Source organism: Bos taurus, chromosome 28 (genome assembly GCF_002263795.3).
Source record: "Bos taurus isolate L1 Dominette 01449 registration number 42190680 breed Hereford chromosome 28, ARS-UCD2.0, whole genome shotgun sequence".
NCBI lineage: Eukaryota > Metazoa > Chordata > Mammalia > Artiodactyla > Bovidae > Bos > Bos taurus.
This window is the reverse complement of record NC_037355.1, coordinates 10222370-10248153: the sequence shown is the minus strand read 5'-3', so window position 1 is coordinate 10248153 and position 25784 is coordinate 10222370. Positions and strand designations below refer to the sequence as shown.

At 38.8% G+C, this 25784-nt stretch overlaps 1 protein-coding gene across 7 annotated transcripts in view; it reads right to left on the bottom strand.

Annotated features, from left to right (window-relative positions):
- The window catches only part of RYR2 (ryanodine receptor 2), an 827636-nt gene that overhangs the window by 270830 nt on the left and 531022 nt on the right, over positions 1 to 25784 (bottom strand). For all 7 annotated transcript variants that reach the window (XM_059882653.1, XM_059882647.1, XM_059882648.1 and 4 more), the window contains 4 exons: positions 5883 to 6091; positions 4890 to 5242; positions 3119 to 3233; positions 695 to 855 (listed from right to left, as the gene is read on the bottom strand). In XM_059882653.1, the coding sequence (XP_059738636.1) occupies positions 695 to 855; positions 3119 to 3233; positions 4890 to 5242; positions 5883 to 6091 (838 nt within the window). The remainder of the gene's footprint in view (positions 1 to 694; positions 856 to 3118; positions 3234 to 4889; positions 5243 to 5882; positions 6092 to 25784) is intronic.

The following is a 25784-nucleotide window of genomic DNA, read 5'->3' as shown; positions in this document are numbered from 1 at the left end:
CCTTTGAGAGCCATCACAGCAGATCGGAGAGGATGCATAGGCACAAAGGGCAGACGCAACCGGCCAGGTCTTCTCTTGTCTTATTCTGCAAGGAAGATAGCCTTCTTCACTTTTTTGAAGGTTTGGTTTGAGTTTCGTTTGTTTTACAAATGAGAAAGGATGGCACAGAAAGTGTAACTGACTTACCCAAAGCCACACAGCAAGTCAATGGCAAAGCTGAGGAAAGAATCCACTGCTCCTCAGTTGGAGTTCAAATGCGTCCATCTGGTCTAATCCACTAGCCCACACTGTCTTCACGGTTTTCTCCCCACCACCTAACCAGTTCCCAAGATACAGACCAGACTACAGGCTAAATGCCTCACATTCACCTGTCTTTTAAATCCTGGAATGAAGGCTAAGTAATGACAACCTAAGTTGTTAGTCATGTCCAATGCCACCTGAAGGAACATATGGTTAGTACCCCCAAAAGATGCAATGCTCTTACTTTATATGAGTTTGCACTTGTAATATACTCAGATTCCACACTGGCTTGTTTGAATAATAAAAAGGATACTGACGTTAATGGTTTGGTTATATTGTTCCTATAAATAGAATATTATTTTATGTATAAAAATCCAAGCGAAAACGATGCCTAGGTTTATCAACATTTTTATTAGATATCATTTAAGTAACAAAAAATGGAGGAAAAACCAACCTTTCGTGCACCTTTCCTTTTTCATCTCCCAGAGTCACGGTCACTGTACGAACTCTGTCCAAGTCAAAGCCTGTATCATACTGATGGAAATCGGATGTGATCCAGCCCACCCAGACATTGGCAGGTTCTTGTCCAGGAAAGATTCTCACTGAGTAATAGTACTGTCGAGATAGCAACACCAAGTATTGGCAAAGCAAAAAGAAACAAAACTTTGACTTTCAATGTCTTTAACTTGCCTAAGAAGACATGTCTTTATTTAAAATCATTGGACCTATTTACAGCAACATCAGTGCAACTAAAGATTATCATACTCAGTGAAATAAATCAGAAAGAAAAAGAAAAATACTTTATGATATCACTTATACATGGAATCTAAAATAGGACACAAATGAGCCTATCCATGAAACAAAAACAGAAACTCAGACATAGAGAACAGACTGGTGCTTACCACGGGGGAGAGGGTTGGGAGAGGGATGGGCTAGGAGGTTGAGGTTAACAGACAGAAGCTTTTATACATAGAATGCATAAAAAACAAGGTCCTACTGTATAGCACAGGAACTTATATTATCTTATAATAACCTATAATGGAAAGGCATCTGAAAAATACAATATATATATATATGTATAACTGAACCACCTTGCTGTACATCTGAAATTAATACAACATTGTAAATCAACTATACTTCAACAAAAAATAAAATAATAGTATATTCAATTAGGCTGTAACAACAGCAACAAAACTCAAAGCTTAAAGCAGTAAAAAGAAATGTAACTTCGCCTAATTTAAACAACATAGGCACAAAGGACTGAGGTGGCAAAATAAGAAAAGTCTTGAAACAGAGATCCGAAATTATTTCAGAAATAATGGGAAAAAGAGAAAAGACTATCTTGAGCAAAGATGATCTGAACCTTTTTATCAAAAATACTTTCAAGTATGAATGTATGGTGATGTGTGTGTGTGTGTGTGTGTGTGTGTATGTGTGTATATATATATCTATATAGATCTATATATAGATATATATTATGTTTATGTAATAAAATCATCAGTCCATTAGGCAGGTAAGCTTTGAATTCTTCAAGCTTATTCAAGAACACTAATCTACTCTAGAGTTTTCATACCTGTTTTAGACTTGTTTCATATTGTTTTATACCCTTAATATGCTTTAGCTATCACTAACATAAGATGCTTAAAATCACCCCTTAAAATCACTTTGAAATAGTTCAGATCTAATATGTGAAAGTCAAGTTCAAACACGGGGAACTTTACAAGGGACACAGCTACATATTTTTTTCCATTTGGAGTTTTATGAGGAGTGTTTTAAAATTTTTAAATGGCAGACAGCACAACTTGACGTCTAACAAAGTATGATAAATGGTCATGTAGATACATCACTGAGATGAAGGAAACTACAGAGATGAAGGTGCTTGGGAAACTTAGGTGGCAAATTAAAATGTTGCCAAGAAAGAGGATAGCAAAACCAGGACTGAGGGTGCCCTTAGGTGCTATTTTTCCTCAAGTAGCTTGCATAATACAGGGCATCCAGTCCAATCATTCAGGCAAATAGAAAGGGAAAAGGTGGAAATGGTGGAAGATTTTATTTTCTTGGGCTCCAAAATCACTGCGAACGGGGACTGCAGCCATGAAATTAAAAGATGCTTGCTCCTTGGAAGGAAAGCTTTGACCAACTTAGACAGCATATTAAAAAGCAGAGACATCACTTTGCTGACAGAGTTCCGTATAGTCAAGGTTATGGTTTTTCCAGTAGTCATGTACAGATGGACCATAAGTTCAATTATGACTGAACTTTGGCGGAGCATCAAAGAACTGATGCCTTCGAATTGCGGTGTTGGAGAAAACTGAGAGTCCCTTGGACTGCAAGGAGATCAAACCAGTCAATCATAAAGGTAATCAACTCTGAATATTCATTGGAAGGACTGGTGGTGAAGCTGAAGCTCCAATACTTTGGCCACCTGATGTGAAGAGCCGCCTCAGTGGAAAAGACCATGATGCTGGGAGAGATTGAAGGTAAAAGGAGAAGAGGGTGGATGAGATGGTTAGAAAGTATCCCCAACACAATGGAGATGAGTCTGAGCAAACTCGGGGTGATAGTGAAGGACGGGGAAACCTGGTGTGCTTCAGTCCATGGGGTCACAAAGAGTCGGACAGAACTTAGTGACTGAACAACAGCAACAATCACCTCAGAAAATACATGTCTTTCAACTTTTTGGTCCCTAAAATATAAGTGAATAATTATTTTAAAAATACACTTGGAAAATAGTGGGCTACCCTGGTGGCTCAGATGGTAAAGAATCAGCCTACAATGCAGGAGACCAGAGTTTGATCTGAATCAAAGTGAACTGTTTGAAATGCAAAGCATGATCACTGGCACACAGAAATAAATGACAAAAGTGGGAACCTCATACCGTGGACGTTTGCATCAAGTAATCATAGTCATCCCTCTCATCTGCAAGGACATCTTCAGTGAGTCGTGCAGAATGGCTGGTGCTATAATCTGGCTTTGTTCTTCGAAGCAAAAACCTGAAATATATTAGAGGATTAGGAATAAGCAACTTTAAAGTGTTTTGCCTATCTCAAACATAAACATATAATTAACTTAGTAGACTGGTTGTCAAACAGTATGATTAACCCCCAAGAGGGTATCAGACAATATCTGGAGATATTTGCGGTTGTAACAACTGGTGGAGTGTGCCACTGGCATCTAGTCGTGGAGGCCAGGGACACTGCTAACCACCTATCAATGCACAAGGCGCATTATTGTAAGATAAATAATTATCTTACAATAAATAATTATATGACCCAGAGCACTGGCAATAGTGCTGAGGCAGAGAAATTTGCATTTATTGTAAGAAAGGATGCTAAAACAATTTGCCTTCTTCTCCATTAAAAAATACTATTAAAAATAAAATACTAAAAATGCTATTTAGAATATAAAGATAGAATACTTCAACCAATGCTGTAAATGGAAACATCTTAAAAATTAACTCTAGGGAGCAAGTACTTACAAATCATATATCTAAAGATAGCTTAGTATCTAGAATATATAAAGAACTCCTACAAATCAGTAACAAAAAATCAAATCACCCAATCAAAGAAAAAAAAAAAAATGGCCAAGAAGTTGAATAGACATTTCTCTAAACATGATATACAAATGACCAAGAAGCATATAAAAAGATGTTCAACATCACTAACCATCAGGGATATGGAAATGAAATCCACAATGAGATATCACTTCACACTGTTTAGGATGGCTACTAGCAAAAAACCCAGAAAGTAACAATGGTTGACAAGGATATGGAGAAATTGAGACCCTTGTGCAGTGGTGACAGAATTGTAAAATGGTACAACTATTATGGAGTACAATAATTTTTTTTCTCAAGAATTTAAATACAGAACCACTAGGTATCCCACTTTTGAGTATATATCCAAAGGAACTGAAAGTAGGGTCATGAAAAGCTATTTGCACATCCATGTTCATAACAGCATGAATCACAATAGCCAAGAGGTGGAATCACTCTAAATGGCCATCAGTGGATGAATGCATAAAAAAATGTGGTGTATATACACACACTGGAATATTGTTCAGCCTTAACAAGGAAGTGAAGTCTGACATATGCTGCAACACATATGACCCTTAAGGACAATATGCTACATAAGTCAGTCACAGAAAGACAAATACTGGATGACTTCATTTACATGAAGTATCTAAAGCAGTCAAGTTCATAGAAACAAAAAGTGGAGGTGAGCAGGGGTTGGCACAGGTTGGAAAGGGAATGCTGTTACATGGGGGTACAGTTTCCATTTTGCAAACTAAAAATGTTCCAGAGATCTGTTTCACAACTATGTGAATACACTTAGCACTACTGAACTGTACACTTAAAAATGGTTATGATGGCAAATTTTAGTTTTGCCACAATAGAAAAAAACTCATAGGAAAAGTAACTCTTGAGATAGATTGTGAGTGCTAACAAATCAGAGGGCAAACAGGCTGCTTTATTCTTCTGTGCATAAAGAATATGCATAAAGAAGGAAGAAGAGGTGGAAAAAATTGACTTTGGACATCCCTTACCCTCTACTGCCCTCTCCTGTGACCCCACATAATCACTACATATTTAAAATCATTAAAAAAATTAAAATTACAAAAGCTTTAAAAATCATTTTGCATATATCAATGACCTCTGTTTCAGACGAGAGGGTTTTTCCTGAGCATAATCCTTGTGGTTATTAAACTCTGGTTTTGTAGCTTCTTTGTCTCTATCTCCTCGATCTGGCACCAGATGGCCGTGAGCTGTCTTCATGAGAACCTCAAAGTCTGAATCCACATCATAATCCTCCAGATCATTCTTGGGCCCAAAGAGCCCGGTGCCAGGGATCCCTCCAGCTGCAGTCTTGGAGAAGACCTCTGCACACTCGATGGGCATGCTCAGACGATAAAACATGATATCCGTGCTGCTGTTCTGAGAGCCAAAGGACTTCTGAGTGACTTTTAAACACGGGGAACTGTCTATGGTGCCATCTATTCTGGTCACCTAGCAAATGAAGAAGCAATCATTCAGATGCTCAGCACTGTTGACTTCCTGATTCCAAAACCCCTTTAAAAGTGCATCACACCTTTAAAACTCCAGACATGGCCTACTCATGGCATAATTTTATAAATGAGATCATTAAACATAGGGATGGCTGTGTAAGGATATGCTCACAGTTCTGCTAACTCAGAAGACAATCTGGGAAATTCACGTTACAACTGTATATACTCAGATTGAGCCTGCCATTGCCGATACATGTATATATATTAAAAAAAGAATTGCATACAGTTGACCCTGAACAATGAAGGTTTGAACTGCTTGGATCCACTAAGATGTGGATATTTTCAAGGGGAAACACTACCAAGGGTACTACATAATCCACGGTTGGTTGAATCCGCAGAAGCAGAGGACCAACTATAAATCAAATGCAAATTAACCACAAAGTTATTCCAGGCTCAACCACAGTTAATCAGTCTAATCAGCCTCTCACACAGTACCTAAAATCAGAGGGTAATTCTATCCTTAGATTCGCCTATAATGGAACATTAGAACCATTATTTTAAGTAAATGACAGTAATTGTCTAAGTAGGAACTCCCACTCCTGGTTTTGGCTGATGGTCCAAGTTTTAAAGAAAAAGCAAACCTCAATATGTTCATGGTTTGATGGAACTTGGAGAAATTGAGGAAGCCTCTTGCTCAGCCACATGGTAATATCCCTATTTGTGTTAACGGCAAATGGTTCATAGCCCTCTTGTAAGCCACAGATGGTGAAATATTTCAAGGTGCTGACATCCTTTCCAAAGTTCAGCCTGCCCACTTGAGCCACTCCCAGGCTACACACAGGTATGAATCCTGGGAAGAAAAAAATACACATCAAAAATTTTAGGATCATTCATATAAAATCCTTTCAGTGTGGAATTACCAAAAGTATCACTCCAGAACTCTTACCTTTATGAGAGCTGTCACCCCAAGGCAAAAACAACAAGCCACAGACACTAAGTCTTTTTTTTTTTCTTTTAATTGGAGGCTAATTACTTTATAATATTGTGGTGGGTTTTGCCATACATTTCACATGAATCGGCCATGGGTGTACATGTGTTCCCTATCCTGACTCTCCTCCCACCTCCCTCCCCATCCCATCCCTCAAGGGTCATCCCAGTGAACCAGTCCTGAGCGCCCTGTCTCATGCATCGAACCTGGGCTGGTGATCTAGTTCACATACGATAAAATACATGTTTCAATGCTATTCTCTCAAATCATCCCAGCCTCACCTTCTCCCACAGAGTCCAAAAGTCTGTTCTTTACATCTGTCTCTTTTGCTGTCTCGCATATAGGGTCTTCAATGTGAGGATCAGAAGACCAGTATTTGCCCTTTGCATTGTATTTCAGTAAATGTGGGCTCTGGGTAAGTGCCTTCTTTCACCTTAAACTTCTTCTGTAAAATGAGATAATGGCTAAGCATCCCCCAAGTCCTCCAGGGATCTCAGTGAGCAAAGTCCCCACCCCACAATCCCCGAGTTCCGAGGTGCAGGTGACTCTTTGCACGGGGAATGTGAGAAAGAAAAGCCAAATTGTGCTACAGAGCCTGAAATGTGTAAACACAAAACACAACTAAGCTATACATTTCTTTACATGTAATGCAAAGAAAAAAAAAAGAACGTTGGAGACAACATTTTCAAAGGTTTTCATTCACTGATGGCTGCTTTTGATCTTTGAAGAGAATTTTGTCTGTTTTCTTTCCTAGAGTTTCCTAGATCTAAGCATCAAAAATATACATATAAATAAAAATTTTGAAGTAGTTGCTAAAATCCTGCTGAAACTCATCTGTCCCATTCCCTTCAATATCACTGTTGGTATAGCTTAAGAAGGGTAATGCATAATTAACATAAATAAGATATGAAATCAAAAAGTAAGTTAAAAGTTAACAAGAAACTAAATCAAAAGCAACAGCAATGAGAAATGAAGAAACAAACATTTTAATGTGTGGCAGGGTTAATCTTTCCACTATTAAATAAAGAAGGGAAACCCCATTAATTATGTTAATTTTTTAAATTCTTTGAAATTAACTGCCTGGTAAGGGGCTGAGATGATGTATTTCAGCAGATGCAGCATTTATGTACTTTCAAAAACCTCAAATATGCAGATGACACCACCCTTATGGCAGAAAGCGAAGAAGAACTAAAGAGCCTCTTCATGAAAGTGAAAGAGGAGAGTGAAAAAGTTGGCTTAAAGATCAACATTCAGAAAACTAAGATCATGGCATCCGGTCCCATCAGTTCATGGCAAATATATGGGGAAACAGTGGCTGACTTTATTTTGGGGGGGGCTCCGAAATCACTGCAGATGGTGACTGCAGCCATGAAATTAAAAGACGTTTACTCCTTGGAAGGAAAGTTATGACCAACCTAGACAGCATATTAAAAAGCAAAGACATTACTTTGCCAACAAAGGTCCATCTAGTCAAGGCTATGGTTTTTCCAGTGGTCATGTATGGATGTGAGAGTTGGACTATAAAGAAAGCTAAGCACCAAAGAATTGATGCTTTTTTTTTTTAATAGATTTTCTGATTTTGTTTTGTTGATATTGTATTTTTTTTTAATTTTATTTTTTAACTTTACAATATTGTATTAGTTTTGAACTGTGGTGTTGGAGAAGACTCTTGAAAGTCCCTTGGACTGCAAGGAGATCCAACCAGTCCATCCTAAAGGAGATCAGTCCTGTGTGTTCATTGGAAGGACTGATGTTGAAGCTGAAACTCAAATACACTGGCCATCTGATACAAAGAACTGACCCATTGGAAAAGACCCTGATGCTGGGAAAGATTGAGGGCAGGAGGAGAAGGGGACGACAGAGAATGAGATGGTTGGTTGGCATCACCGACTCAATGGACATGGGTTTGGGTGGACTCTGACAGTTGGTGATGCACAGGGAGGCCTGGTGTACTGCAGTCCATGGGGTCGCAGAGTCAGACATGACTCAGAGACTAAACTGAACTGAATTTCTTTCTGCTATACTTTACATGAAATTTCAAACAGCCAGCACAATAAACAAGGTCAGTATTGGGATGCAGACTACAAATGAGACGCTCTAACTTGTAGATCAAAGAAGCAGAGGATCCCATGAACAAAATACCAAATTTCTACCATTATGATGTCCACTCCTTTCCTTGTTGAAATTAGCGGCAGTGAAAGCATTGTATTGGGCTTCCCACGTTGCTTAGTAGTAAAGAATCTTCCTGCCAATGCAGGAGATGCAAGTTTGATCCCTGGGTCAGAAAGATCCCCTGGAGGAGGAAATGGCAACCCACTCCAGTATTCTTGTCTGGAGAATCCCACGGACCGAGGAGCCTGGCAGGCTACAGTCCAAAGGGTCACAAAGAGTTGGACATGACTGAGCAAGCCCAAAAGCAATGTATAACTCCAAACAGCACAAGACAATAGAAATAACATCTGATAATTCATAATTCACCCAGTGTGTATCATCATTATATACTTAAATAAACGGTTGTATCACAGTGCTACCAACCAGGAAGCATGAACACATCCAGCTGGGTTCAAGGAAGTGTGAATGATGAGCTTCTAGTTAAAATTAAAAAAGCCACAGCTGTGTCTGTAGCTGTGCCAGTTCTTGATGATGCAGTCAAGGAAATAAGCGTCCCCAGAGGAATCAAAAAAAACAGAATAAATACAATAGACCTGAGAGAGTTTAAACTACATGGGCACAAACTGGCAAACCTAACTAGGGGGTATCAAGATAGAAATATCTCCTCTGATGCTAAACATTTCTTTCTTTCTAATCACTTTATGTGTAGATGGAGTTACTACACTAAAAGTGAAGTTATTGAATACCTAAAAATATCTGTATAGATATCGGGTATTTATATATTAATATCTGAACTTTTCTGTATGTCTGATATGTATGTAAACATTTGCATGTCTGATGTTTTCATCTAAAAAATCAAGTACTTATTGCTGTGTCCAAAGATTTATTTCCTAGACTGTTAACTATGACTATATTTAGAATCCTAGAATATTGTTTGGACAATAAGTATGTTTTTTCTTTTCCAAGGTATACTACTTAACTTTTGAAAATCTGTTTTACAAAGGTTCATTAATATTTAGGAAATAGTCATGGTAAATATTACTTCAATAAAGAAAGAGGCAACCCATGGATTACTTTTAAAGATGCAAAAACACAAGAAGGTTTTTTTAATCAAAAAAGTTTCAGAATTTTGGAAGTTTTAATACTTTTTTCTCTTTTTATGTCTCTCAATTTCATAATTTTTAAATGAATATATATCTTATTATGAAAAGAAGTGATAGTGTGTGTAAAAATATTCATTTAAGAAAATGGGATACAGAAATGTGGAAGAATGATGGGGATGTAAGATGGTTCAAATACATGTTCTTCAAGTTATTGAAGTTCAAATTCTCAATGCTAGTGAGTTTGCACTGAGCTCAGTACCAGAAATCCTGCTGACAAAATTATACTAGTACAAGAGTGATCAAGTGTAATTTAGTAATTTGCATTACTAACTGTACCCAATATTCTGTAATAACCTATATGGGAGAAGAATCTGAAAAAGAATGAATATATGTATAACTGAATCATTTTGCTGTATACCTGAAACTATCACAATGTGTAAATCAACTATACTCCACTAACTTTAAAAAAAAAAGACACTTTCAACTATTCATTTCTTTATTCAAGTTTTTTGAGCAGCTACTGTGTGCCAGAAACCAGAAATGTTAAGTGACTAACACAGATCCAGCTAAAAGGTTCTCACAGTCTAATATGATGGGGAGACAAGTGAAGGAGTGAAGCCAAGATAGCCTACTGACCCACTGAGAAAGAGGGAGTGACAAGAGACCAGGAAGAGTAGAGAGATGAAGTCAGGAAGATTTTGCAGAAGACCTACCATCTAGTAGAGGGCAGACAGGCAGTACTAGGAAGTGACTAAAAACAGAGTTTGGAATCCAACGGACCTGGATTCAAGTTTCAGCTCTACTGCTTCTTGGCAACTTACTTAAACTCTCCAAGCTCTAATCTTTGCTTCTGTAATATCTATGCAATACGGTTATGGTTTTAAAAACAAGATCCTGTATGTATAGTACTTGACGTGTATGTTCATTAAACTAATTTTAAATGGGAAAAAAAAGGTAAAAGAAACTAAATAGCCATAATAAGAGCATGGTTAATTATGATACACACACAAGATTAAATAGGTACAGTCACTAAAAATCATGTTTAGGACTCACAAAAATAAAACTGTAGAGGGAAATAAAACTAACCTGGCAACACTGTAAAACGGGTTATTCCAGGTGAGGCATATACAAGTGTTCACTGCACTATTTTTGCACTTGTCGAAAAGGCTGACATTTCTTAAAATACAAAATTAGTAAAAATATCAAAAGTTATGCTTAAAATGTTTTTATGCCTTAGGGCAATATTTATCAAATTAAGGTGGCAAAAGAAAATTATTTTTACACCTCTAACTTTTAAATAGGAGAAAACACATTAAAAATCAAATTTCTCTCTGGGTAGTAGAAACATGATTTTAACCATTTTTATTATAATCCTTTATATTTTACAAATGTTCAAAAATGTATTAATCTTATGAAAGATAAATGAAAATAATTTTTCATCAGCTTATAGCAGTAGGGTTTTTTTGTTTTGTTTTGTTTTGCTTTAGCATTTTGGTCTCCTTTAGGGGAATATACTTGTGAAAGTACATCCACAAGTAGAAATTATGCTGTTTCTTTCTCTTTTTAATTTAAATGAGGTAGAACCTAATAAAAATTAAATTGTATTCTGACCTCTGAAGATGCAGTTTCAGTAGCAACTATGACGATCCGCTGGAGAAGGAAATGACAACCCACCCCAGTATTCATGCCTGGGAAATCTCACAGATGAAGGAGCCTGGCGGCTACAGTCCATGGGGTCACAAAGAGTCAGACACGACTTAGCTACTACACAGCACAGCATGATAATAAAACAGTGGTTATTTCTAAAAACTATGTGTTTAAAACGAGCATCTTACAGCAGGAATGACTAGATGATAATAGTATCAGAGCAAACAGAGAGGAGAAGAACTCCAGGTACTTTTCAGTTGCCAGGCCTTGGTCACTTCCATGTGGCCAGTGTCCTGCAAACAAATGCTTACCACACAGGGCTCCCTAACAGCAGCTAATTCCCTGAGTGTTTATCTAACGCTTCATCTCAGTGACCATTAACAATCATTCATTGAGACAAGAATCATTATTATCTTTTCCCAGTGACTGAATTCCAATCTCAGTTTAAATCACAGCTAAGTGGTCAGAAAAGAACCCCAGGGGTGCCAGATCTCAGAGTCCACGCCACCTCTTGCGAAGAGCTGACTCATTGGAAAAGACTCTGATGCTGGGAGGGATTGGGGACAGGAGGAGAAGGGGACGACAGAGGATGAGATGGCTGGATGGCATCACTGACTCGATGGACGTGAGTCTGAGTGAACTCCGGGAGTTGGTGATGGACAGGGAGGCCTGGCGTGCTGCAATTCATGGGGTCGCAAAGAGTCGGACATGACTGTGAAGAGTAGAGATTTTCGGTTTCACCGATCATACAGTCTCTGTCAAAATTACTCAAGCCTGAGTTGCAGTGCAACTACAAATAGTCTGTGAACAAAGGGGCATGGATGTGTTTAAATAAAACTTTACTCACAAAAACTGGAGACAGGGTGGATGTGGCCCTCAGGCCTTAGTCTGCCAACTCCTGCTCTAAGTTTTCAGCATTCAAACACTGTATCCAGTCCCTCCATTTGGCAAATATGTAATGTATACTGACCACATGCCAACCACTGTTCTATGCATTGGAGATACAGTTGTGAACGGGACAAAAAGGAGCCCCTGCCTTACCAAATCTTACCTTTATGTAGAGAAGGCAGATAATAAGTAAATAAAGAGTTATCAATATACATAACATCAGGAAGTCATAAAAGTTATCAAGACTGATGTTTTACTATAAATAACAGAAGTTGATAAATGACCTCACTCTTAATAATTGTCCACAGTAAAACATGACAGTTGAAGTTCAATTCTTTAATAACGTGAGGTGAGCTGAACTCAAAAAGATTCCAACCCAATGAAACAGATTTCCACAAATTCACGCACACACCTCCCTCAGCACAGGTAAAATATCAGTCCTGCCTTTCTGTCCCCTGTGTTCTCCCTCTTCTATTCCAGTTACCTTAACTGACATCCTGCAAATAACAAAGTCTGATGTATCTAAAGGAAGTTTTCTTCCTGGCAGTGGGTCTTAAATTAGTACACATGAGTCCAGTTGGTTACTTGGGCCTGTGCCAAACCCGCCCTAACTATTTGTAAATCTGTTAAAACAGTAGCTACAACTTATGGCTAAATTGCTTCCTCCACCAGAAGACAGATGGCTTCAGCAAATTTTAACTTTCTCCCTTGATGAGCCACCTCACTCCTGAGCAGAGGGGTATGCTGGGAGCATGCAAGTCCAGCAGAGAAACTGGCAGTCACAAGGGTGTGGGGGCGGGATGTGGGTGTAAAATCTGTGGTGGGAGCCAGAATTAAAAGAATATAAAGTAGATCACAAGCCTACCAGCTTTTCCTAAGAATACACAATTTCAGATTTTGGAATTTCTGAAGTTCAGGTAGAAATCCACATTTATAACCTAAACTAAACAGACAAAAGCAGATAAAAATGGCTAATATTATACTAATGTGTAGATCTGAATTATTTGATCAGAACGAAAGGCAACATTTACTAATGGTCTACTATGTGCCCGATTATATATAGCACCTTTCCATCTATTATTAAATATTAACCCCATTTTTCAAGGTGAGGAAACAACTAAGATGTTAAATTATTCTGTCTAAGGTCCTATAGTTAGTTAAATGGAATGCTAAAATTTGACTCAAGAATGCTGATAGGGAATGTAAAACAAAAATTATTTGCCTTAGATTTCTGAGATCTTTAGAACTTTCAAAGAGGTATGAAAAGACCGTTTCCAATTAGTGTTTTTTTTTTTTTTTTTTAAGGAAATGAAAACAGAAGACTATATGCCCAAGACCATATAGCAAGTATTATTTTTCAGAACTGGATCTAGAAGCCAGGACCTGATATTTGTTGCCTCTATTCCGTTTTGGCTTTGAAAATGATATAAGAAATCATGCTACGTGAGGTCTTAGGGAATTTCCCATGATGCAAATGCATCTTTAGTGCAGGACATCGTAACACCAATGCTGGCACAACAGGGACATTCCCATACCTTCTTCCAGGACTTCTATTTTTGACCTTGAAAGCCACCACAGGGCTTCCCTGGTGGCTCAGTGGTAACAAATCCACCTGCCAATGTAGGAGACACCGGTTTGATCCCTGATCTGGGGAGATCTCACAGGGCGCAGAGATACTTAGTCGGTGTGCTACAACTGTTGAGCCTGTGTTCTGGAGCCTGGGAGTCCCAGCTACGGAGCCCACATGCCCTAACTACTGAAGCCCGTGCACCCTAAAGCCTGTGCTCTGCAGCAAAAGAAGCCACCACAATGAAGCCCGCACACTGCAAGGAAAGAGTAGGCCCTGATTGCCACAACTGGAGAAAAGCCTGCATAGGAACAAAGACACAGCATTGCCAAAAATAAATAAATAGTAAAATTATATACCAAAAGTTCAGGGTTTTTTGTACCATCTTACAGAAAAATTGCAATGAACTTAAAAAAATAAATAAAACCATCCCATTCTCTCCATCAGTTCAAATCCAGAAAAAAAGAATGTTTAATATACACAAGGTCTGACATCCTTTATCCTGACTCCTTGACCTTTTCTGTATAATTTAAACCCTAAATCTTGCTGTTTGGCTTTACTGTATTTACAAATAATAAGCTTCTGGTGTTGTACATCTATATAATTCCTTCTAGTACCTCCAAGTTATATTAAAAATATGCAAAACTTCCAATTTTCACAGAGGTAATTATGTATACAAGTTATTTTATTAACCATCCACCAACTTTATTCATTCTCAAAATGCTCTGTAAGGTAGAAATTTCCTCTGTTTATCAATATATAAAATTTAACTGTCAACTAACTGGTCAGCTTAGGTTAAATAGTTTGATTTTCACTGAATCAATCAATCATTTCACAATGAATTTCCCCAAATGACATGCTATTTAGATTACATACACACAAGCTCAAAATACATACTAAATAATAATCTGAAAATTTACTGTAAAGATTAAAAATCTTACATTTAAAAAACTTTATTTTTTGGCCACAAGGCATATGGATCTTCCCTGACCAGGGATTGAACTCATGTCCTCTGTGTTGGAAGTGCTGAGTCTTAACCACTGGACCACCAGGGAAGTCCCAGAATCTCCTCAGTTCTTAAAAGTATTCCATGTAATGTACAACATATTTTAAGAGTTATTCTTGGAAAAATCCAGAGTTTCTAGGATAGTGTTCCTTTTTGATTCTAGACAAAACTATGAGACTGTTTATGCTAGTTTCCAACATCTTCATATTCTTTAGAGTTTGTCTATCACTTTATAACTAAACGTCCTTATCTACACTCAAAATATCTAGTGTCCCAATCCATTATCTCAGCTGTTTGGATTGCCTCACTGCAGTGACTCATAGTCCTAATTTCTTCGTTCTTTCAACAAGCACTTATTTTTAAGAGGAAAGTAAAAAAAAAAAAAAAGTGAAAGTTGCTCAGTCGTGTCCCATTCTTTGTGGCCCCATGGATATACAGTCCATGGAATTCTCCAGGCCAGAATACTAGAGTGGGTAGCCATTCCCTTCTCCAAGGGATCTTCCCAACCCAGGGGTTGAACCCAGGTCTCCCACACTGCAGGCAGATTCTTTACCAGCTGAGCCACCAGGGAAGCCCAAGAATACTGGAGTGGGTAGCCTATCCTTTCTCTAGGGGATATTTGAGACCCAGGAATCGAACCAGGGTCTCTTGCACTGCAGGTGGGTTCTTTAGTGGTGAGCTACAAGGGAAGCCCTATTTTCAAGTGGGGAGATTCCCAAAAATGTTACTTTCCCGGGTCTGTTGTGAACCTGGGTCCCAGTTCTGTATCAAGAACAGGCTGTACAGGTTGGTACCAGCTACAGAAAGGATACATGTTATGATGGAGTCAGAAAGGCAGTAGGTATTTGGGACAGGACAGACTCAACCTTAATTCACACCATGTTGATAGCTACACTGGATGAGTCATACATACCCACCAAACAGTTTGTACTTCAAATGAGAGTAAAATAATATTGTAAGATAGACTGCTAACTTTCTCTACTCTTTTTCTTTCTTTTTTTAAGGCAACATAATAAAATCAATAATGGAAAGCTATTCCTCCCTTTTCCTTTAGTGGTTCTTTCTGCCTAAAGCTATGCAGCTATTTTAATTATTAAAAATATTCTTTCTGTTTTCTCCCGAGGAAAGGAATCCCATGCAGTCTCAGCACCAGGAATTGAATTTTGCTCACTGTCCTTTCAAGTTTTAGATACAGAATCAAAAGCACCCTTTCTGGATTTGATTATAATCATTACAGGTATAAAACCTGAGGGCCCAGAGGTGATTAACAGAAGAGCTGACAGGCTTGAAAAAGTTCCAGTGTAATGAGACACTTACACAAGATACGTACTCACAGCCTGCTTTGTAAAATGCAGGGAATCTCTAAACAAGATAACTATTCTTTTACCATCTGGCAAGATGTTAAATAATTCTCTTCCTTGCTTTAAATTAAGGATATGATTAACTCTTCAAACTACTGGTAACATGAAGCTCTTAACATTAAGTGTAAATTAAGAATGGTACTAGGGATGTAAGTATAGAGGGGGGTCATGTATTCATTTCCTAGAATTGCCACAAAAAAATACCACAGACACTTTCTTTACTCATTCATCTATCCACAGGCATTTAGGTTGCTTGCAATTGCATCACAATACCACAACCTAAACTGCATTTGCTGCTAAGTTGCTTCAGTTGTGTCCGACTCTGTGCGACCCCAGAGACGGCAGCCCACCAGGCTCCCCCATCCCTGGGATTCTCCAGGCAGGAACACTGGAGTGGGTTGCCATTTCCTTCTCCAGTGCATGAAAGTGAAAAGTGAAAGTGAAGTCGCTCAGTCGTGTCCGACCCTCAGCGACCCCATGGACTGCAGCCTACCAGGCTCCTCCGTCCATGGGATTTTCTAGGCAAGAGAATTGCAGTGGGGTGCCATTGCCTTCTCCAAAATTGCATTTAGGTTGTGGCTATTGTGAGTAATCCTGCAGTGAACATGGGAGTACAGGGATCTCTTTGAGATCCTAATTTCTATTCCTTCTGGTCTATATCCCAAAGTGGGATTGCTAGATCACATGGTATATTTTAAATTTTTTGAGGAACCTCCATACTGTTTTCCATAGCAGCTGCACCAATTCTCATTCTCACGAATAGTGTACCAGGGACTCCTTTTTCCCATACTCTCACCAACATTTGTTATTTTTAGGGTTTTTTTTTAACATATTTTTGCAGGTGTAAGGTGATATCTCATTGTGGTTTTGATTTGCAATCCCTGGTGATTAGTAACATAGAGAACCTCTTCCTATTTATTCAGTTTCTTTGCTTATTCTTAAAATGGGTTATTTGGTTTTTGTTGGTTTAGAGTTTTACTAATGAGCTGCATCACCAGATGGTCAACATCGAAATCAGATTAATTATATTCTTTGCAGCCAAAGATGGAGAAGCTCTATAGCTCTATACAGTCAACAAAAACAAGACCAGGAGCTGACTGTGGCTCAGATCATGAACTCTTTATTGCCATATTCAGACTTAAATTGAAGAAAGGAGGGAAAATCACTAGACCATTCAGGTATGACCTAAATCAAATCCCTTATGATTATACAGTGGAAGTGAGAAATAGATTTAAGGGCCTAGATCTGATAGATAGAGCGCCTGATGAACTATGGACTGAGGTTCATGACACTGTACAAGAGATAGGGATCAAGACCATCCCCATGGAAAAGAAATGCAAAAAAGCAAAATGGCTGTCTGGAGAGGCCTTACAGATAGCTGTGAAAAGAAGAGAAGCAAAAAGCAAAGGAGAAAAGGAAGGATATAAGCATCTGAATGCAGAGTTCCAAAGAACAGCAAGAAGAGATAAGAAAGCCTTCCTCAGAGATCAATGCAAAGAAATAGAGGAAAACAACAGAATGGGAAAGACTAGAGATCTCTTCAAGAAAATCAGAGATACCAAGGGAACATTTCATGCAAAGATGGGCTCGATAAAGGACAGAAATGGTATGGGCCTAACAGAAGCAGAAGATATTAAGAAGAGATGGCAAGAATACACACAAGAACTGTACAAAAAAGATCTTCACAACCCAGATAATCACGATGGTGTGATCACTCATCTAGAGCCAGACATCCTGGAATGTGAAGTCAAGTGGGCCTTAGAAAGCATCACTACGAACAAAGCTAGTGGAGGTGATGGAATTCCAGTTGAGCTATTTCAAATCCTGAAAGATGATGCTGTGAAAGTGCTGCACTCAATATGCCAGCAAATTTGGAAAACTCAGTAGTGGCCACAGGACTGGAAAAGGTCAGTTTTTATTCCAATCCCAAAGAAAGGCAATGCCAAAAATGCTCAAACTACCGCACAATTGCACTCATCTCACATGCTAGTAAAGTAACGTTCAAAATTCTCCAAGCCAGGCTTCAGCAATACATGAACTGTGAACTTCCAGTTGTTCAAGCTGGTTTTAGAAAAGGCAGAGGAACCAGAGATCAAATTGCCAACATTTTGCCAACAAAAAGCAAGAGAGTTCCAGAAAAACATCTATTTCTGCTTTATTGACTATGCCAACGCCTTTGACTGGGTGGATCACAATAAACTGTGGAAAATTCTGAAAGAGATGGGAATACCAGACCACCCGACCTGCCTCTTGAGAAACCTACATGCAGGTCAGGAAGCAGCAGTTAGAACTGGACATGGAACAACAGACTGGTTCCAAATAGGAAAAGGAGTAGGTCAAGGCTGTATATTGTCACCCTGCTTATTTAACTTATATGCAGAGTACATCATGAGAAATGCTGGACTGGAAGAAGCACAAGCTGGAATCAAGATTGCCAGGAGAAATATCAATAACCTCAGATATGCAGATGACACCACCCTTATGGCAGAAAGTGAAGAGGAACTAAAAAGCCTCTTGATGAAGGTTAAAGAGGAGAGAGAAAAAGTTGGCTTAAAACCCAACATTCAGAAAACGAAGATCGTGGCATCTGGTCCCATCACTTCATGGGAAATAGATGGGGAAACAGTGTCAGACTTTATTTTTTGGGGCTCCAAAATCACTGCAGATGGCGACTGCAGCCATGAAATTAAAAGACGGTTACTCCTTGGAAGGAAAGTTAAGACCAACCTAGATAGCATATTGAAAAGCAGAGACATTACTTTGCCAACAAAGGTCCATCTAGTCAAAGCTATGGTTTTTCCTGTGGTCATGTATGGATGTGAGATTTGGACTGTGAAGAAGGCTGAGCACCGAAGAATTGATGCTTTTGAACTGTGGTGTTGGAGAAGACTCTTGAGAGTCCCTTGGACTGCAAGGAGATCTAACCAGTGTATTCTGAAGGAGATCAGCCCTAGGATTTCTTTGGAAGGAATGATGCTAAAGCTGAAACTCCAGTACTTTGGCCACCTCATGAGAAGAGTTGACTCATTGGAAAAGACTCTGATGCTGGGAGGGGTTGGGGATAGAAGAGAAGGGGACAACAGCGAATGAGATGGCTGGATGGTATCACTGACTTGTTGGACGTGAGTCTGAGTGAACTCCGGGAGTTGGTGATGGACAGAGAGGCCTGACATGCTGCGATTCATGGGGTTGCAAAGAGTTGGACACAACTGAGCGACTGAACTGAAATGAACTGAATGAGCTGCAGGAATTCTTTATTTTGGATTACCCTTTATCACATATGTGACTTGCAAATATTTTCTCCCATTCCATAGGTTGCTTTTTCATTGTGTTAATAGTTTCCTTTGTTGTACAAAAAGTTTTTAGTTTAATTCTACTTCTTCATTTTTCCTTTTGTTGACTGTTCCTGCTGAATAAAATCATTGCCAAGGCCACTATGAAAAGCTTCTCCTTTATGTTTTCCTCTTAAGAGTGCTAAAGTTTCAAGTCTTATGATGAAGTCTTTAATCCATTTTGGGTGGATTTTTATGTATAGCCCAAAATCATGTTGTGCACAGTCACAGAAACATTTTCTGTATGGTTCAGAATTACGTAAGGGTCCAGTTTCATTCTTTGCTTATGAATATCCTATCATCCCAACACCAGTTATAGAAAAGATGAATCTTTTCTGACTCTATGTTTTTGGTATCCTTGTCAAAGATCAGCTGATTATATATGATCAATCTTACAATAAATTTTCTCTCTCAATAAAGTTTAATGATTTTCTCTATAAAAGTATTGTATACCTTATTAGAATGATAACTAGTGACTACTGAAAACTCCTAATATTACTGTAAATGGAGTTTTCTATCTAGTGTTGCAGGTTTTCTGTTGGTGTAGAAATGATAGCTTGCTAAATCTTCCAATTATTCCTAGTAATATCTGTAGCTTCTTTAAGGGCAGCGGTCCCCAACCTTTTTGCCACCAGGGACCAGTTTTGTGGACATCAATTTTTCCACAAAAAATTGTGGAAAAGGGAGAGGGTGGTTCAGGCAGTAATGAGAACCATGGAGAATGACAGATGAAGCTTTGCTTGTCCACCCCATCGCTCACTTTCTGCTGTGTGGCCTGGTTCCTACCAGGTGGTGGACTGGTACCAGTCATGGCCTGGGGGTTGGCGACCCCTGCTTTAGGATTTTCCCTGCAAATGATTATCTGCAAATACAGATTGTTGTTCCTCTTATTCCAGTTCATAACATTGCCAATTTCTTTTCCTTGTCATATTAAAAGTTTGAAAATCAGTTCAGGAATAGACACTTTTTAACACAAGACTATACTAAAGTACTAAAAGAGTTTATAAATACTCTATATTTAAATTTTTCTTACATCTACCCATGTTTATATCTGTGCCATACTTGACTTGGGATATTTTTCCATCTTCATAACTTCTTCTTATTGCTATAGAGAATGTCAGCTCAGACATAAATATATTGGCTAGTAAAGCATCAAAAGAACAATGTTGTTAAGATATATAAAAATATATTTATTCTCCACTAGCCCTGTTCTTGTCCATTATGGTAAGAATTACTTCCACTGGTCTCCGGAGGAAGTGCATCAAGAAATGCTCCATATAAAAATTATCACTTAAAAAACAAAAAAACTTTAGTCCCAAATTTGATATGGAATAAACTCTGCCTTTGGTAAGATGAAACAGACTCTGGATGAGTCAGGAGACCTCCTTTCAGGTCCCTGCTATACAGCACACATCTTAGTTTGATTGGCTACTAGGCCTCTGTGAGTAGAAGTTAGAACATCTGCTATGTTATGAGAAAGACGATTTATGATAAAAAATAACTCCTGATTAGTTAACTGGATATGGATAGGGGGAATATATCTAAAGATTCCTGATGAAGAGACATGCTTGAGGTGGAGCAGTGAGCAAGCATAAATTCCTGTTCTATTCTGAATAGACAGGCACCAAGGATGCCTTTTGATATGAAGTTCAGCTGAAACTAAAACTGTATTGGTCAATTAATTTGTTTTCCATTGCTGTGAAACAAATCACCACCAATAGCAGTTTAAAATAATGTCCACTTATTATTTCCTAGTTCTATAGGTCTTCCCTGGTGGCTCAGATGGTAAACAGTCTGCCTGCAATCCAGGAGACCTGGCACGATCCATGGGTTGGGAAGATCCCCTAGAGGAGGGCATGGCAACCCACTCCAGTATTCTTGTCTGGAGAATCCCTATGGACAGGGGAGACTGGCGGGCTACAGCTCACAGGGTTGCAAAGAGTTGGACACAACTGAGTGATTAAGCATAGCACAGTTCTATAGGTCAGCAAGTCTAGGTACGGCATAATTGGGGTTCTCTGGTCAGTGTCATAAGAATGTAATCAAGACACTGACTGGACTGCGTTCTCATATGAAGCTCAGAGTTCTCTTCCAAGCTCCTTGGTTGTTAAAGTAATTCAATTCACTGTAGTTGTGCGATCAAGTTGTATGATCAAGATCCCCTTTTTCTTGTGAGTTAGCAACCATGGGCTGTTCTCAGATTTGCACCATGTAGCCCTCTCATACCAGAGCAGTTTGTTCCTTCAAGTCTGGGAGATTTTATCTCGTACTCTGAATCTCTCCAACTTCAAGAAGCACCCAACCTCTTTTAAGGGCTCACTTGATTAGGTCGAGCTCATATGGTTAATCTCTGCTGGGTTAGCTTAAAGTCAACAGATTACTAGCCTAATCACAAAGCTATACCTCATCACATTCAGATTCTGCCCGCACTCAACAAGAGAGGGTTATACAAGGCATGTCTACCAGGGAGCAGGACTCTAAGTGGTCCTCTGAGAATTCTGTCTGCAATAGAGGGTATTGCTACCTCTTTTCCTGGTCTCTTCCCAGTCTTGATCCTGAATGTTCGTCAGTCTAACGGTGAGAAGAGACAAGGAAGAGCTCACAGAAAACCTTACCAGGGACAGCAACTGCACTTGCCAGCACTGTTCCTCAGCTGACATGACAGCCAGAGGACTCTTTGAAAAATGAAGATTCAATTAATCTCTTCGTTTTATCTACAGATGCTCTGAAGCGATGTTTTTTTTAATCCAAATCGAAGGAAGAATCCTAAAAGAGGATCTGCCACATAGATGAAATCGTTTTTAAAGTCTGAAAACTCCACTCCAGGACTACAGCTCTGTAACACTCTTGATCTTAACCACGTAAGTCCTGGTCCTTTGATGGGAGTTAAAAGACTAACAGATCTTGTTCTTCTACCAGAGGCCAGTATGTCTCAGCAATCTGTTCTTTGTTCAAATCACATACAAGCTTTAAGGTCAAGTCTGTGGTCACTGAGGGAGAGTGCAGTTTCTCTTTGGGAAAGACATCTGTAGCCTTTTAGAAAAGCCTCAATTGCACCTTTATGAAATAACCAGATCCTCACCTTGAACTAACTGGATGGCTATATCTCCACCTGGATGTAACTGGATAACCCCATCAGTCTTTCAAAGATTTTTGTAATTTTCCTTTTGATGTTATCTAGAAACAGTTTATACTGGTCAAGCCATCATTTCAGCTATGTAAACTATACAAAAGGCAGAGACATCAAAATATATTTAGCCGTGTTGTCTACTGAGCTGATCAGATAGGGATCTGCAGAGTGTGCATATGCATGTATGTGTACATATGTGTATATGTTTTATAGAGAGAAAACTTTCTGTCCATTTGATTACATAGTCCTTTTGATTGCTTTACATGTGACTAAGCTATTTCTGCAGAAACAAAAAGAAATTATGGGATCTTTAAAAACACCAAATCAAGCACGGGACAGACACAAAGACAAGGTAGGTATAAGAACAATCTGAAAAAGAGCACTTATGAACCTTTTTAATACTTTAGCAACCACAGCATACTCCGGTTGACCTAAATCAAAGGTTTTTTTAATATAACCCTTTGAGCTGTAGGCATCCCGAGGGCTCACTCTCAGTGGTGATGGGTAAGTAGAGAGCTCAACTCAGGGCCTCATATCATACTTTTACCCAAAGCAGTTCCATTGCAGTTTTTCAGAAGCTATGTATTGAGCAGAGTGTACTTTGTAAAGGGCCATTTGGGAAAAGAATTTTTAAAAAGGGTGGATCTATGATTCATTTTGCTGTACACCAGGAACTAACACACCACTGTAAATCAACTATACTCCAATAACAATTTTTTAAAAAAGAAGCAGCTATGTAAAGTAAATTGGAAGGGAAAGGGAAGAATTCCACTTCCAAAAAAAGCATTTGAAAGTCACAGGCATGGATAAGCTTTGTAGTCCTTTTAATGGCAGAAAGTTTAAAATTATGACTAGCCCTTACAAAGTTAACGGTCATGGCTAAATAAAACTTAACACCTGCTTTGGAGACCAAAAGGATACTTTCTAACACATCCAATAATAATCCAATGAATGGACCACAGAATTTTAAGATAATTCATCAGAAAGCTCTTTATAATTCTAACATCATTCTATGAATCTATGTGGTATAAATTAAACATGCAAAATCTACAAAGCCATTTTAAAAATTTAACTTCAAAATAATAAAAGCATAATATGCAAGCATTTTAAAATAACAATTATAGAAATAAAACCTCAGGTTATATCCATAGTACTGGACAGTATGGACATTACACAGAAAAAAACACCCTCTCTCACCTTCCCTGTGATATGCTGATACTCATATCCCAAAAACAAAACCAGAGGAGGGGAGATAGGTGATGGAAGGTTAAGGGAAGAATGGGAGCACCCTGCGGGGCTTCTGAGCTGGAATCCTTTCCTTGTCCTCTATTTCTTGTTTGTACGAAATAGACTGTGGCCTCCTTGAACTACCCCAAGTTCCAAAGGGCAGATTCGAACAGTTGCTAATCAGGAAAGGGAGGGGATACAGAGACAAGAGAGGAACAGCCAAGAAACAATAGTGTAGCCTTGGGACAGGGTCCAGGTTCTACCTCAAAAGACACACGTAAAAATATCTTTCAACTCTTCACAGAACCAAACCCCCAGCAAATGGAGGATGCCAGCATTCTGCACTCCAGATTAAAGGAACCAGAGATACTCATCAGATTACCTGAGATCAGATTGAAGAAATTCAGGCGCTGTGCACACACACCCTGATCTCAGGAACCCCACCCTAGAACCAATCACCATTAAACTCCTCACCACATCCTCCTGATGGAAGGAACCCACTGTGCCCCCCTTTGCCTGCAAAGCAGTAATGCTATTTTCTACTTCACCCCAAACTCTGTCTCTGAAGTTCAATTTGGCACCGGCACAGAGGCCAAACGTTCATCAGTCTCATCCACTACCCAGAGACACAGGTATTCAAAACAAGTTATAAAAAGGCAAAATTCCTACTATTTTCACAAATCTATGTTTGAAATCTATGGTCACACCTGCTCAAATCCCTGGGTCATGCCTGCTTGAAAAATATGGCCTTACCTGTTCAATTCCTGGGCCAAGAACATTCCTTGGAGGAGGAAATGGTAATAAGCTGCATTATTCTTGCCTGGGAAATCCCATGGACAGAGGAGCCTGGTAGGCTATAATCCTTGGGGTCACAAAGAGTCTGACATGACTCAGCACACCTGCTCAAAAGCTCAGTTTATGAATAACTATAGAACTTAATGCAAATAATGAACTGCCTAAGGTTTTTTAAGGATTGGTGAGAAATTTATAGACTGTTAAAAGTATTGATTGAGGTACATCTTAAAATCCAAGACTATATATACATAAATTAATATAGTCAAGTAACAATTACTCAGTTATATCCAACTCTTTTTGACTGCATGGACTGTAGCCCTCCAGGCTCCTCTGTCCATGGGATTCTCCAGGCAAGAATACTGGGGTAGGTTGCCATGCCCTCCTCCAGGGGATCTTCCAGACCCAGGGATCAAATCTGTATCTCTAACATTTCCTGCATTGGCAGGTGAGTTCTTTACCACTGGTGTCACCTGAGAAGCCCCAATAGGATCTATTCAGTCATTTTGAAAAACAAAAAACAGTTTAGGTTATTTTGTTTATATGCTCTAGATTAACACCATTCAATAGAATTTTTGTTGATGATTTAAATGTTCTGTATCTCTCCTGTTCAATTAGGCACCACTAACCACAGGCTCCTGTTGAGCATTTGAAATGTAGCAAGTGCCATTAAGAAACTCAAGTTTTAACTTTATTTCTTCTAAATTAATATAAATTCAAAGAACCTCATGTTATGGCAGTGGCCACCCCATTGAAAGTACTGTCCTGAAAAACACCTACCCTCTCATTTCTTTTACAAACAGCTTTGACTTTCTCTTACAACCCTTTTCAAGGTCATCTCAGAGCCCCACAGGCAGAGGTATCTCTACCTTGCATTGTGCTTCCATGGAATTTTCTGCATTTATTTTAGAACTTATACATGGAATAGAAATTGTGCAGGTGCAAACTTGTCCTGCTAAACTACTGTCTGCATGACGGTAGGACAATGTTTCATTCCTGTTGTCTCAGAATTCAGCAGAGGGCCTAGAAGGCTTTCGATATATTTTTTGAAATGAAAGAAAAGAAGCTATAAGCAGCTGATTGAACAAAGAAGTTCTAAATGAACATTTAACATGTGTGGAAAACTATCCTTTGCCTGCCATTGTATTTTCTTATTCGCATTCATAAAAATCATTTATGCCTTAGCAGAATCCTAGCTCTGAAATACAGAGTTTCTGCTTAAGTCATTTCAAGGCTTTTGGATCCAATAAGCCTTATGGGCACCATTGTGGTTTACAGCTGCAACTCATTTGCTCGCTCACCCTCAAACTGAGATGGCTGGTAAAGAGGCATCAGAACAAAGAGCTTCCCTGTATCCCAACCTGAAAACGACACAAGATGCAGTACACTT